The sequence below is a fragment of the Leucoraja erinacea genome, unplaced genomic scaffold (genome assembly GCF_028641065.1).
Source record: "Leucoraja erinacea ecotype New England unplaced genomic scaffold, Leri_hhj_1 Leri_155S, whole genome shotgun sequence".
Lineage (NCBI taxonomy): Eukaryota > Metazoa > Chordata > Chondrichthyes > Rajiformes > Rajidae > Leucoraja > Leucoraja erinaceus.
Window position 1 is genome coordinate 242,537 of NW_026575847.1, and position 13,354 is coordinate 255,890.

Below are 13,354 nucleotides of genomic sequence, written 5' to 3' on the forward strand. Positions count from 1 at the left end.
CTTATTGAAATATCTAAGATTATTAAGGGTTTGGACACGCTAGAGGCTGGAAACATGTTCCCGATGTTGGGGGAGTCCAGAACCAGGGGCCACAGTTTAAGAATAAGGGGTAAGCCATTTAGAACTGAGACGAGGAAAGACTTTTTTCACACAGAGAGTTGTGAGTCTGTGGAATTCTCTGCCTCAGAGGGAGGTGGAGGCCGGTTCTCTGTATACTTTCAAGAGAGAGCTAGATAAGGCTCTTAAAGATAGCGGAGTCAGGGGATATGGGGAGAAGGCAGGAACGGGGTACTGATTGGGGATGATCAGCCATGATCATATTGAATGGCGGTGCTGGCTCGAAAGGCTGAATGGCCTACTCCTGCACCTATTGTCTATTGTCTATCTGGGACATATGACAATAAAACACTCTTGACTCTAGACCTCTTGACCTCTGCTCCATCAGTCTGACGTAGGGTCCCGAGCCGAAACGTCGTTGGTCCGTTTATCTCCACGGAGGCTGCCTGACCCGCTGAGTTCTTCCAGCATTTTGTCATTTTTTCGCTCGAGATTCCTGCATCTGCACTTCTGTTCAAATTGGTGAGGTGGCGCAGCGATAGAGTTGCTGCCTTACAGCGAATGCAGCGCCGGAGACCCCGGTTCGATCCCGACCACGGGCGCTGTCAGGACGGAGTTTGTACGTTCTCCCCGTGGCCTGCGTGGGTTTTCTCCGAGATTTTCAGTTTCTTCCCACAGTCCAAAGATGTGCAGGTTTGTAGGTTAATTGGCTTGGTGTGAGTGTGAAATTGTCCCCAGTGTGTGTGTGTAGGATCGTGTTAATGTGCGGGGATCGCTGGTCGGCGCGGACTACTTGAATGTCCAGGAGCGGAAAAGACTGCAATAAAGTTGTGACCACTGCCCAGTCCATCACCGGCTCTGATCTCCCCACCATCGAAGGGATCGATCGCAGTCGCTGCCTCAAAAAGGCAGCCAACATCATCAATGGCCCACACCATCCTGGCCACACACTCATCTCACCACTGCCATCGGGAAGAAGGTACAGGAGCTTGAAATCTGTAACATCCAGGTTCAGGAACAGCTTCATCCCCACAGCCATTAGGCTATTAAACACAACAACAAATAAACTCTGAACAATAACAGCCTATTATTATTTTTGCATTATATCTGTTTATTTATTGTGTATATATATATATATATATATATGGTATATGGTCTACAGACACACTGAACTTTTATCTTCTGTTTTGTACTATGTTTACATATTATGCTACATAGAAACATAGAAAATAGGTGCAGGAGGAGGCCATTCGGCCCCTTCGAGCCAACACTGCCATTCATTGTGATCATGGCTGATCCTCCCTAATCAATAACCCGTGCCTGCCTTCTCCCCATATCCCTTGACTCCACTAGCCCCTAGAGCTCTATCTAACTCTCTCTTAAATCCATCCAGTGACTTGGCCTCCACTGCCCTCCGTGGCAGGGAATTCCACAAATTCACAACTCTCTGGGTGAAAAAGTTTTTTCTCACCTCAGTCTTAAATGGCCTCCCCTTTTATTCTAAGTCGGTGGCCCCTGGTTCTGGACTCGCCCAACATTGGGAACATTTTTCCTGCATCTAGCTTGTCCAGTCCTTTTATAATTTTATATGTTTCTATAAGATATCCCCTCATCCTTCTAAACTCCAGTGAATACAAGCTTAGTCTTTTCAATCTGCAGCAAGCAAGAATTTCATTTTCCTATCTGGGACACATGACAATAAAACACTCTTGACTCTAGACTTGACTCGGTAGACCGAAGTGCCTGTTTTTTTTTTGCGCTCTTTCTCTAAACTGAACTAAACTAAACTAAACACCCACAGAATATACACATGGAACGAGAGAACATACCAGTTAGCCTTAAACCAGCCTGAATGAAACCTTTGTTGAAAGTTAATGTGTTTGTTCGCCTGTGATCAAAGTTTGATCGCTCAAGAGGTTTCCAAATTGGAGCTGAACAGGGAGTGGAACAGATAAGGGAGCTGTGAGGGTAAGGAGGGAGTTGTTTGCTGTAGGTGGGGAAGTGATGGTGTTTTCTTGCTGTTTGCGTTTAGGAGCAAGGAGGTCCTTCTGCAGTTGTACAGGCCCCTGGTGAGACCACACCTGGAGTATTGTGTGCAGTTTTGGTCCCCTAATTTGAGGAAGGACATTCTTGATATTGAGGGAGTGCAGCATACGTTCACCAGGTTAATTCCCGGGATGGCGGGACTGTCATATCCTGAGAGAATGGAGCAGCTGGGCTTGTACACTCTGGAGTTTAGAAGGATGAGAGGTTATCTTATTGAAACATATAAGATTATTAAGGGTTTGGACACGCTAGAGGCAGGAAACATGTTCCACATGTTGGAGTGTCCAGAACCAGGGGTTTAAGAATATTTAAGAATAAGGGGTAAGCCATTTAGAACGGAGACGAGGAAACAGTTCAGGGGCGCAGCTGTAGAGTGGTCTTGAGGAGGGAGTTAACCGAATGAGAGAGTCTTAAAGCCCTGTCCCACTGTACAAGTTCATTCCAAGATTTCTCCCGAGTTTGCCCTGATTCGAACTTGGAGCTTTACGGTAATGGCCACTCGTCGGTACTCGGGGCTCTCGTGGACATTTTTCAACATGTTGAAAAATCTTCACGAGTCTTCACGAGCTTACCGCGTTTCCTGAGTACCTGCCGTTAGCGTTACGAGCCGCTAAGAGATGTCCCCGAGCTCCGACGTACCCGCTACGTTCATGCTACGTGCTTACCACGAGTTTGATATTGTTTTTAAACTCGGGAGAGCTCTTGGAATGAACTCGTACTGTGGGACAGGGCTTTTAGGTTTAGATGTATTATTGTTATGTCTACCGAGGTACAGTGAAAACCTTTGTTTTGCACCTTATCTAACCAGATCAGATAACGCTACATAGAAACATAGAAAATAGGTGCAGGAGTAGGCCATTCGGCCCTTTGAGCCAGCACCGCCATTCAATATGATCATGGCTGATCATCCAACTCAGTATCCTGTACCTGCCTTCTCTCCATACCCCCGATCCCTTTAGCCACAAGGGCCACATCTAACTCCCTCTTAAATATAGATACACATAAATACATTCAAGTCAAACTTGAGTCCAATAGTTGGAGCAGGGGAAGATACAGAGTGCAGAATATAGTTCTCAGCATTGTAGCGCATCAGTTCCAGAGACAAAGTCCAATGTCCACAATGGGCTAGAGGTGAATCGGACAGTACCCTAGCTTATGGAAGGACCGTTCAGAAGCCTGATGTCAGAGGGGAAGAATTGATTCCTGGGTCTGGTGGTGCGCGCTTTCAAGCTTCTGTACCTTCTGCCGAACGGGAGCGGGGAGAAGATGGGAATGACCAGGGTAGGACAGGGACAAGTCCTTGATGATGTCGGCTGTTTTCTCGAGGCAGCGTGAAATGTCGATGGAGTCAATGGTGGGGAGTGTGGTCTGTGTGATGGTTATTTGTGGACCTTCACCTTCTGTGTATCCTTCTGGAAGTTCCTCTTCAAGGTTAACAATGTCTTTTCAAAGCAAGCGACTCCATTGATATTCCAATGCGGAGAGGAAGTTATTTGTTGCCGAAGCACAAATAGACGGAACCACTGAGGAGAAGGCAGGAAACGGGAGATGGAGAATTTAGGAACGTGCTTGAACAAGGTTCTGGACATGAGACTTTATCTGCGCTCGGCATTGCGATCAGGCTTCTGTTGGAAGAGAGGAACGGGGAACGCTCACAGAAACGGAGGAACTTTCCACGGCTGTGGAGAAAGAGCAGGTGATTGGCGCTCATTGGAGAAGTCCGTCAAAGAGCTTGCATGGATACGATGGCCTCCTTCTGCACTGTATCCTCCTGCAGGTTTAACACCGTGTGAGCTTGGCGGTCCTACGGCATACTTAGGTCTTCTTGCTCTGCATAAGCTGGAGATGGCCAGGTCGAAGGTGGACAGGTGGAGATGTTGGGATAAGCTGGACATGGATATCTTGGAGATGTTGGGACAAGCTAGACATGGACATCTTGGAGATGTTGGAACAAGCTGGACATGGACATCTTGGAGATGTTGGGACAAGCTAGACATGGACATCTTGGAGATGTTGGGACAAGCTAGACATGGACATCTTGGAGATGTTGGGGCAAGCTAGACATGGACATCTTGGAGATGGTGGAACAAGCTGGACATGGACATCTTGGAGATGTTGGAACAAGCTGGACATGGACATCTTGGAGATGTTGGAACAAGCTGGACATGGACATCTTGGAGATGGTGGAACAAGCTGGACATGGGACATCTTGGAGATGTTGGCATAAGCTGGACATGGACATCTTGGAGATGATGGGATAAGCTGGACATGGGACATCTTGGAGATGATGGGATAAGCTGGACATGGACAGGAGGAGGTCCCATCCTACCACCAGGTGAAGGTGAACTTGTAGAGGAACTCGCAGGGCCGGGTGAGGAATCCTTTCACCGTCTCCAGAGGTTGGCAGGCGGTGCGGTATCCCTTCTTCTCGATGTCCACTTTGATGCAGTGCAGGAGGTCGGAGACGGAGGGAGAGGCCTTCCACGGCCCGAAACTCACCACCGACTCCCGCCCGCCCGTGTCCAGCCCGCTGACGGCCTCGCGGCACCTGGCCACGTCCTCCTCGTTCCTGACCACGCACACGGTGACGGTGGACTGGCGAGAGGCCACCGCCTCGGCCCGGGCCACCCGCACCATCACCTCGATGTTCTCCTGGTAGTCGGGCACCCTGGCCAGGAACTGCCGCTGCCCGACCACCTCGCCGAAGAACTTGGGCGAGTCTTCCAGCAGCTTCACCAGCGGCTCGACGTCGTAGTACCGGGCCTCCTGGTAGACCTCTTCGGCCAAGTGAGGCGGGGGTTCTCTGCCGCGGTGGTACTCCAACACGTGATGGAAGTAGGTCCCATCACGGTCCACAAAGTATCTCCCCTCCCCGTCCATCTTCTCCCTCGACTGTCCATTCACCATCTCGGCCAACTTGGACCCTGGAAACCTCCTCAAGGTGCCGACTGTAGTCCAGAAGAGTTGACCGCCAATGTTCAGGCTGACCACTGACGACACCTAATGCAAACACACAATCGAACACTTTATCAGTTTATTTATTCATGTGTGTATATATTTATACAATGGTACGAGTTGACGTGGATAAGCTTTTCACACTGAGAGTAGGGAAGATTCAAACAAGGGGACATGACTTGAGAATTAAGGGACTGAAGTTTAGGGGTAACATGAGGGGGAACTTCTTTACTCAGAGAGGGGTGGCTGTGTGGAATGAGCTTCCAGTGAATGTGGTGGAGGCAGGTTCGTTTTTATCATTTAAAAATAAATTGGATAGTTATATGGACGGGAAGGGAATGGAAGGTTATGGTCTGAGCGCAGGTATATGGGACTAGGGGAGAATATGTGTTCGGCACGGACTAGAAGGGTCGAGATGGCCTGTTTCCATGCTGTAATTGTTATATGGCTATATGGTTATATATGGACACGCTGATCTGTTCTGTAGTCATGCCTACTATGTTCTGTTGTGCTGAAGCAAAGCAAGAATTTAATTGTCCTATCAGGGACACATGATAATAATCTCTTTGGAATCTTGAATCTTGAACGCAAGAGCGTGTAAGAAAGAACTGCAGATGCTGGTTAAAATCTAAGGTAGACACAAAATGCTGGAGTAACTTAGCGGGACAGGCAGCATCTCCGGAGATAAGGAATGGGCGACGTTTTGGGTCGAGACCCCTCCTCAGACTGATGTCAGGGGAGGGAGCGGGACAAGAGATAGAATGAGTTTAGAAGGATGAGAGGGCATCTCATTGAAATATATAAGATTGTTAAGGGTTTGGACATGCTAGAGGCAGGAAACATGTTCCCGATATTGGGGGAGCCCAGAACCAGGAGCCACAGTTTAAGCATAAGGGGTAAGCCATTTAGCACGGAGATGAGGAAACATTTTTTCTCACAGAGAGTGGAATTCTCTGTGGAATTCTCTGCCTCAGAGGACGGTGGAGGCCGGTTCTCTGGATGCTTTCAAGAGAGAGCTAGATAGGGCTCTTAAAGATAGTGGAGTCAGGAGATATGGGGAGAAGAGGAACTGGGTACTGATTGGGGATGATCAGCCATGAACACATTGATCATGGCTGATCATCGGTGCTGGCTCGAAGGGTCGAATGGCCTACTCCTGCACCTATTGTCTATGGTCTATTGTCTATAGTCGGAGACAGTAAGACTGGTGGGGGAACTGGGAAGGTAAAGGGGATGGAGAGAGAAGGAAAGCAAGGTAGAAAAGCTAATGTCATTAGAAAAGCTAATGTCATACCGCTGAGGTGTAAACTACCCAAGCGAAATATGAGGTGCTGCTCCTACAATTTACTGGAGTAACTGCGGGTCTGGAGAACTTAGGATAGGTGACGTTTCAGGTTGGGACCCTTCTTCAGATACAAGGGGAATAGATAGGGATACAGTCTTTTGCCTTGGATAGAGAAATCCTCTCCCATCGGGCAAATGGTACAGAAGTGTGAAAACGCACACCTCCAGATTCAGGGACAGTTTCTTCCCACTGTGATCAGCCAACTGAACTATCCTACTACAACCAGAGAGCGGTCCTGAACAAGTATCTACCTCATTGGTGACCCTCAGACCATCTTTGGTGCGACTTTACTGGCTTTGCCTTGCACTAAACATTATTCCCTTATCATAATAATAATATTATCATTAGGGCATTTGGAAGAGTGGGCTGAAAGATGGCAGATGGAGTTTAATGCTGATAAGTATGAGGTGCTACATCTTGCCAGGACAAATCAAAATAGGACGTACATGGTAAATGGTAGCAAATTGAGGAATGCAGTTGAACAGAGGGATCTAGGAATAACTGTGCATAGTTTCCTGAAGGTGGAATCTCATGTAGATAGGGTGGTAAAGAAAGCTTTTGGTGTGCTGGCCTTTATAAATCAGAGCATTGAGTATAGAAGTTGGGATGTAATGTTAAAATTGTACAAGGCATTGGTGAGGCCAATTCTGGAGTATGGTGTACAATTTTGGTCACCCAATTATAGGAAAGATGTCAACAAAATAGAGAGAGTACAGAGGAGATTTACTAGAATGTTGCCTGGGTTTCAGCAACTAAGTTACAGAGAAAGGTTGAACAAGTTAGGTCTTTATTCTTTGGAGCGCAGAAGGTTAAGGGGGGACTTGATAGAGGTCTTTAAAATGATGAGAGGGATAGAGTTGACGTGGATAAGCTTTTCCCATAGAGAGTAGGGAAGATTCAAACAAGAGGACATGATTTGAGAATTAAGGGTAACATGAGGGGGAACTTCTTTACTCAGAGAGTGGTAGCTGTGTGGAATGAGCTTCCAGTGGAAGTGGTGGAGGCAGGTTCGATTTTATCATTTAAAAATAAATTGGATAGGTATATGGACGGGAAAGGAATGGAGGGTTATGGTGTGAGTGCAGGCAGATGGGGAAAATAAGTGTTTAAGAGGGAACTGCAGATGCTGGAGAATCGAAGGTTACACAGAAAAGCTGGAGAAACTCAGCGGGTGCAGCAGCATCTATGGAGCGAAGGAAATAGGCAACGTTTCGGGCCGAAACCCTTCTTCAGACGGGGGGAAAATAAGTGTTAAAAATAAGTGTTCAGCATGGACTTGAAGGGCCGAGATGGCCTGTTTTCCGTGCTTGTTATATGGTTATATGGTTATATGTGGCTCTGCACTGTAAGTGGCTCGATTGTAATCAAAGTCAAAGTCAATTGTATTCATCACATGCACCCGGAGGTGCAGTGAAATGAATTTGCCAGCAGCGATACACTTAAAAAGAACACACAATACACAATAAGATTTAACACAAACATTTACCACAGCATTCTTTACTGTGGTGGAAAGCAACATAGTTCAGCCAGTCCTCCTCCTTTGTTCACCCGTGGTCAAGGCCATGAACCCTCCGTAGTCGCTGCTACGGATGGCCCGATGTACAGGCCCTCTCGTTGGGATGATCCAAACTCCGACGTCGGGATGGACAAACACACTTGGAAGTCCCTAATCGGCACTTTCCCACCGGAGACCGCGGCTTCAGGATGTAATAGGCCTCGGGCCTATAACATCCCGAATACATACAATCAGGTATAGTCTTTCCGCTCACTGGTTGGCAGCTTTTCATTGTACCTCGGTACACGTGGCAATAATCTCAACTCAACTAAATGAAAAGAATGGGGGGAGACTTTAATGGAAATCTACAGGGCATGTATTTTTCCTTTGGAACTAGCACTATCCTATACACCAGGGACAATTCACAGAAGCCAATTAACCTGCAAACCTACAAGTCTTTGGAGCGTGGGAGGAAACCGGAGCTCCCGGAGAAAAATGGATGTGGACAGCTTGATTGTGATCACGTATTGTCTTTGCACTGATTAGTTTGAACACAACAAAAACTTTTCACCAGACCAGACTAGACTACAATGTTTTAGTTTAGTTTACATTTCACTGCACTTTATTGGGCATATGATGAATAAATCCGATTGATTGATTGACTACCAGTCCTACCAACAACTACAGAGCTGTCAACTACTATCTACCTCATTAGAGATCTTTGATCGGACTTGTACTGAATGTTATTCGTGTTATTCCCTTTACCATGTATCTGTACACTGTGGACGGCTCGATTGTAATCATGTATTGTCTTTCCCCTGAGTGGTTAGCGCGCAACAAAGGCTTTTCACTGTACCTCGGTACACGTGACAATAAACGAAACTCAACTACAATAGACACAAAAAGCTGGAGTAACTCAGCGGGACGGGCAGCATCTATGGAGAGAAGGAATGAGTGGTGTTTCGGGTCGAGACCCTGATGAAGTCAGATCATCTTCGATTAAAACTAGCATCTGTAGTTCCTTCCTATACTAAAATATTCCCTTTATCCTGTATCTGTACAATGTAAATGGCTCGATTGTAATCATGTATTGTCTTTCCGCTGACTGGATAGCATGCAACAAATGCTTTTCGCTGTACCTTGGTACACGTGACATAGAAACATAGAAATTAGGTGTAGGAGTAGGCCATTCGGCCCTTCGAGCCTGCACCGCCATTCAATGTGATCATGGCTGATCATCCAACTCAGTATCCTGTACCTGCCTTCTCTCCATGCCCCCTGATCCCTTTAGCCACAAGGGCCACATCTAACCCTCTTAAATATAACCAATGAACTGGCCTCAACTACTTTCTGTGGCAGAGAGTTCCAGAGATTCACCACTCTCTGTGTGAAAAATGTTTTTCTCATCTCGGTCCTAAAGGATTTCCCCTTTATCTTTAAACTGTGACCCCTTGTCCTGGACTTCCCCAACATCGGGCACAATCTTCCTGCATCTAGCCTGTCCAACCCCTTAAGAATTTTGTAAGTTTCTGTAAGATCCCCCCTCAATCTTTTAAATTCTAGCGAGTACATGCCGAGTCTATCCAGTCTTTCTTCATATGAAAGTCCTGACATCCCAGGAATCAATCTGGTGAACCCTCTCTGTACTCCCTCTATGGCAAGAATGTCTTTCCTCAGATTCGGAGACCAAAACTGTACGCAATACTCCAGGTGTGGTCTCACCAAGACCCTGTACAACTGCAATAAACTGCTCAAGAAAACTAGGACAAATGTTTAAGGTGACCAAAGAGGTTGGGAGGTCAAGTTACAGTTGAACAAGACATTGGTGAGACCTTGTTTACAGTATTGTGTTCAGTTTTAGTCACCCTGTTAACGGAAAGATGTCAAGCTGGATATTTACGAGGATGTTGCCAGGACTAGATGGTGTGAGCTACAGGGAGAGGTTGAGTAGACTGGGTCTCTATTCCTTGGAGCGCAGAAGGATGAGGGGTGATCTTATAGAGGTGTATAAAATCATGAGAGGAATAGATCGGGGAAATGTGCAGTCTTTTACACAGAATAGGGGAATCAGAAAGCAAAGGACAAAGATTTAAGGTAAGATTTAATCAGAAACCTGAGGAACCTGTGTGCAGTTTTGGCATCCAAATATGAGGAAGGACATTCTTGCTATTGAGGGAGTGCAGCGTAGGTTTACAAGGTTAATTCCTGGGATGGCGGGACTGACATATGTTGATAGAATGGAGCGGCTGGGCTTGTACACTCTGGAATTTAGAAGGTTGAGAGGATATTTTATTGAAACATAAGATTATTAAGGGTTTGGACACGCTAGAGGCAGGAAACATGTTGGGGGAGTCCAGAACCAGGGGCCACAGTTTAAGAATAAGTGGTAAGCCATTTAGAATGGAGATGAGGAAATATTTTTTCGCACAGAGGGTTGTGAGTCTGTGGAATTCTCTGCCTCAGAAGGCAGTGGAGGCCGGTTCTCTGGATACTTTCAAGAGAGAGTTGGATAGAGTTAAAGATAGCGGAGTCAGGGGATATGGGGAGAAGGCAGGAACGGGGTACTGATTGTGGATGATCAGCCATGATCACAGTGAATGGTGGTGCTGGCTCGAAGGGCCGAATGGCCTGCTCCTGCACCTATTGTCTATAACATTGTTTACACAATGGGTGGTGGGTGTATGGAACGAGCTTCCGGAGGAGGTAGTTGAGGCACGGACTATCGCAACATTTAAGAGACATTTAGACGGGTACATGGATAGGACAGGTTTAGAGGGATATGGGCCAAACGCAGGCAGGTGGGACCAGTGTAGATGGGTCTGAACAAGGGTCTGGATTCCTTTACTCCAGAGATGCTGCCTGTCCCGCTGAGTTACTCCAGCTTTTTGTGTCTATCTTTGGTTTAAACCAGCATCTGCAGTTCCTTCCCACACCAATGTAGATTGGGACATGTTTTGGTCGGCATGGGCAAGTTGGGCCGAAGGGCCTGTTTCCACACTGTATCGCTCTATAATATAAACTTAAGGGGCAATCACTTCACAGAGGGTGACAGGAAGAGTTGTACAAATCCTCACTCACTCCACATTCCCATCCACTACACGCATCATCAGTTTATTTATTTATTCGTACGGAGGAACAGTGAAAAGCTTTTTTGTTGCCTGCCATCCAGTCGGCAGAAAGACTACACATAATCAGGCCGTCCACAGTGTACAGATACACGATAAAGGGAATAATGTTTCATGCAAGGTAAAGTCCAGTGAAGTCACGTCCATAAGTGATCGGGGCAGAATTAGGCCATTCGGCCCATCAGGTCTATGCTGCCATTCAATCATGGCTGATCTATCTCCCTCTCAACCCCATTCTCCTGCCTTCTCCCCGTAACCCCTGACACCCGCACTAATCTAGGGTCAGGGCTACAATCGAGCCGTCTACAGTACACAAATACAAGATAAAGGGAATAATGTTTAGTGCAAGATAAAGTCCAGTAAAGTGCGATTAAAGATAGTCCAAGGGTCTCCAATGAGGTAGTTGGGAGATCAGGACTGCTCTCTAATTAGACAATAGTCAGTAGGTGCAGGAGTAGGCCATTCTGCCCTTCGAGCCAGCACCGCCATTCAATGTGATCATGGCTGATCATCCCCAATCAGTACCCCGTTCCTGCCTTCTCCCCATATCCCCTGACTCTGCTATCTTTAAGAGCCCTATCTAGCTCTCTCTTGAAAGTATCCAGAGAACCGGCCTCCACCGCCCTCTGAGGCAGAGAATTCCACAGACTGACAACTCTCTGTGAGAAAAAGTGTTTCCTCATCTCTGTTCAAAATGGCTTACCCCTTATTCTTAAACTGTGGGCCCTGGTTCTGGACTCCCCCAACATCGGGAACATGTTTCCTGCCTCTAGCGTGTCCAAACCCTTAATAATCTTATATGTTTCAATATAAGATTGAATATAAGCCTGATAACAGCCGGGAAGAAACTGCCTCTGAATCTGGAGGTGTGCGTGCGTTTTCACACTTCTGTACCTCTTGCCCGATGGGAGAGGGGAGAAGAGGGAGTGGCCGGGGGGTGAGACTGGTCCTTGATGATGCTGCTGGCCTTGCCGAGGCAGCGTGAGGTGTAGATGGAGTCGATGGAAGGGAGGTTGGTTTGTGTGCTGGCCTACATTTTCTAATGGGTGTTGGCCAGTAATGGTGAAGATAATATTGTATGCACAACAAGCTATTCAGCCGCTGTTAAAGTATTTGTAGGTTGGGTCCTTCCCATGAATATGACGTGTCCCGTAGGTATTTCCGGAATGCTGCCTCAATGCTCAACATTCCATTCAAACAGCTCGAATGAACATAATATTTAAAACATCCACATTTACATAGAAACATAGAAACATATAAAATAGGTGCAGGAGGAGGCCATACGGCCCTTCGAGCCAGCACCGCCATTCATTGTGATCATGGCTGATCGTCCCCAATCAATAACCCATGCCTGCCTTCTCCCCATATCCCTTGATTCCACCAGCCCCGAGAGCTCTATCTAACTCTCTCATAAATCCATCCAGTGACTTGGCCTCCACTGCCCTCTGTGACAGGGAATTCCGCAAATTCACAACTCTCTGGGTGAAAAAGTTTTTTCTCACCTCAGTCTTTAATGACCTCCCCTTTATTCTAAGACTGTGGCCCCTGGTTCTGGACTCGCCCAACATTGGGAACATTTTTCCTGTATCTAGTCCTTTTATAATATTATATGTTTCTATAAGATGCCCCCTCATCCTTCTAAACTCCAGTGAATACAAGCCTAGTCTTTTCAATCTTTCCTCATATGACAGTCCCGCCATCCCAGGGATCAATCTCGTGAACCTACACTGCACTGCCTCAATCACAAGGATGTCCTTCCTCAAATTAGTTTAGTTTAGTTCAGAGATACGGAGCGGAAACAGGCCCTTCGGCCCACCGGGTCCGTGCCGACCAGCGATCCCCGCACACTAACACTATCCTACACACACTGGGGACAATCTTACATTTACACCAAGCCAATTAACTTGCAAACCTGCACGTCTTTGGAGTGTGGGAGGAAACTGGAGATCTCGGAGAAAACCCACGCAGGTCACAGGGAGAACGTACAAACTCCGTACAGACAGCGCCCGTAGTCGGGATCGAACCCGGGTGCTCCGGTTTCCTCCCACACTCGAAAGACGCACAGGCTTGTCGGATAAATGGCTTTTGTACATTGTCCCTAGTGTGTAGGATGGAGCTAGTGTACGGGGAGATCGCTGGTCGGCATGGACTCGGTGGGCCGAAGGGCCTGTTTCCGCGCTCCGGTTTGCTCCCACACTCCAAAGACTTTCTTGGGGGGGAGAGAACACCTCTCAGGAATAGCTTTAGCTGATAAAGTAAGGGGTTAGGGTGGCGTAGGTGGAGGGGGGGGGGGGGGGGGGGGGGGGAGGAGAGAGGAGTAGTAGAGAGAGA

The 13,354-nt window shown here is 47.2% G+C and overlaps 1 protein-coding gene across 1 annotated transcript; it reads right to left on the minus strand.

The window, feature by feature from the left end:
* Nucleotides 1-1,514: 1,514 nt before the first annotated feature.
* Nucleotides 1,515-8,877, minus strand: kctd14 (potassium channel tetramerization domain containing 14). Its single transcript, XM_055665852.1, has 2 exons — nucleotides 7,890-8,877; nucleotides 1,515-5,103 (listed from the first exon to the last, which is right to left on the minus strand). The coding sequence occupies exons 1-2, from the start codon at nucleotides 7,920-7,922 to the stop codon at nucleotides 4,429-4,431; spliced, it is 708 nt and encodes a 235-aa protein (XP_055521827.1). The 5' UTR covers nucleotides 7,923-8,877; the 3' UTR covers nucleotides 1,515-4,428.
* Nucleotides 8,878-13,354: the final 4,477 nt, after the last annotated feature.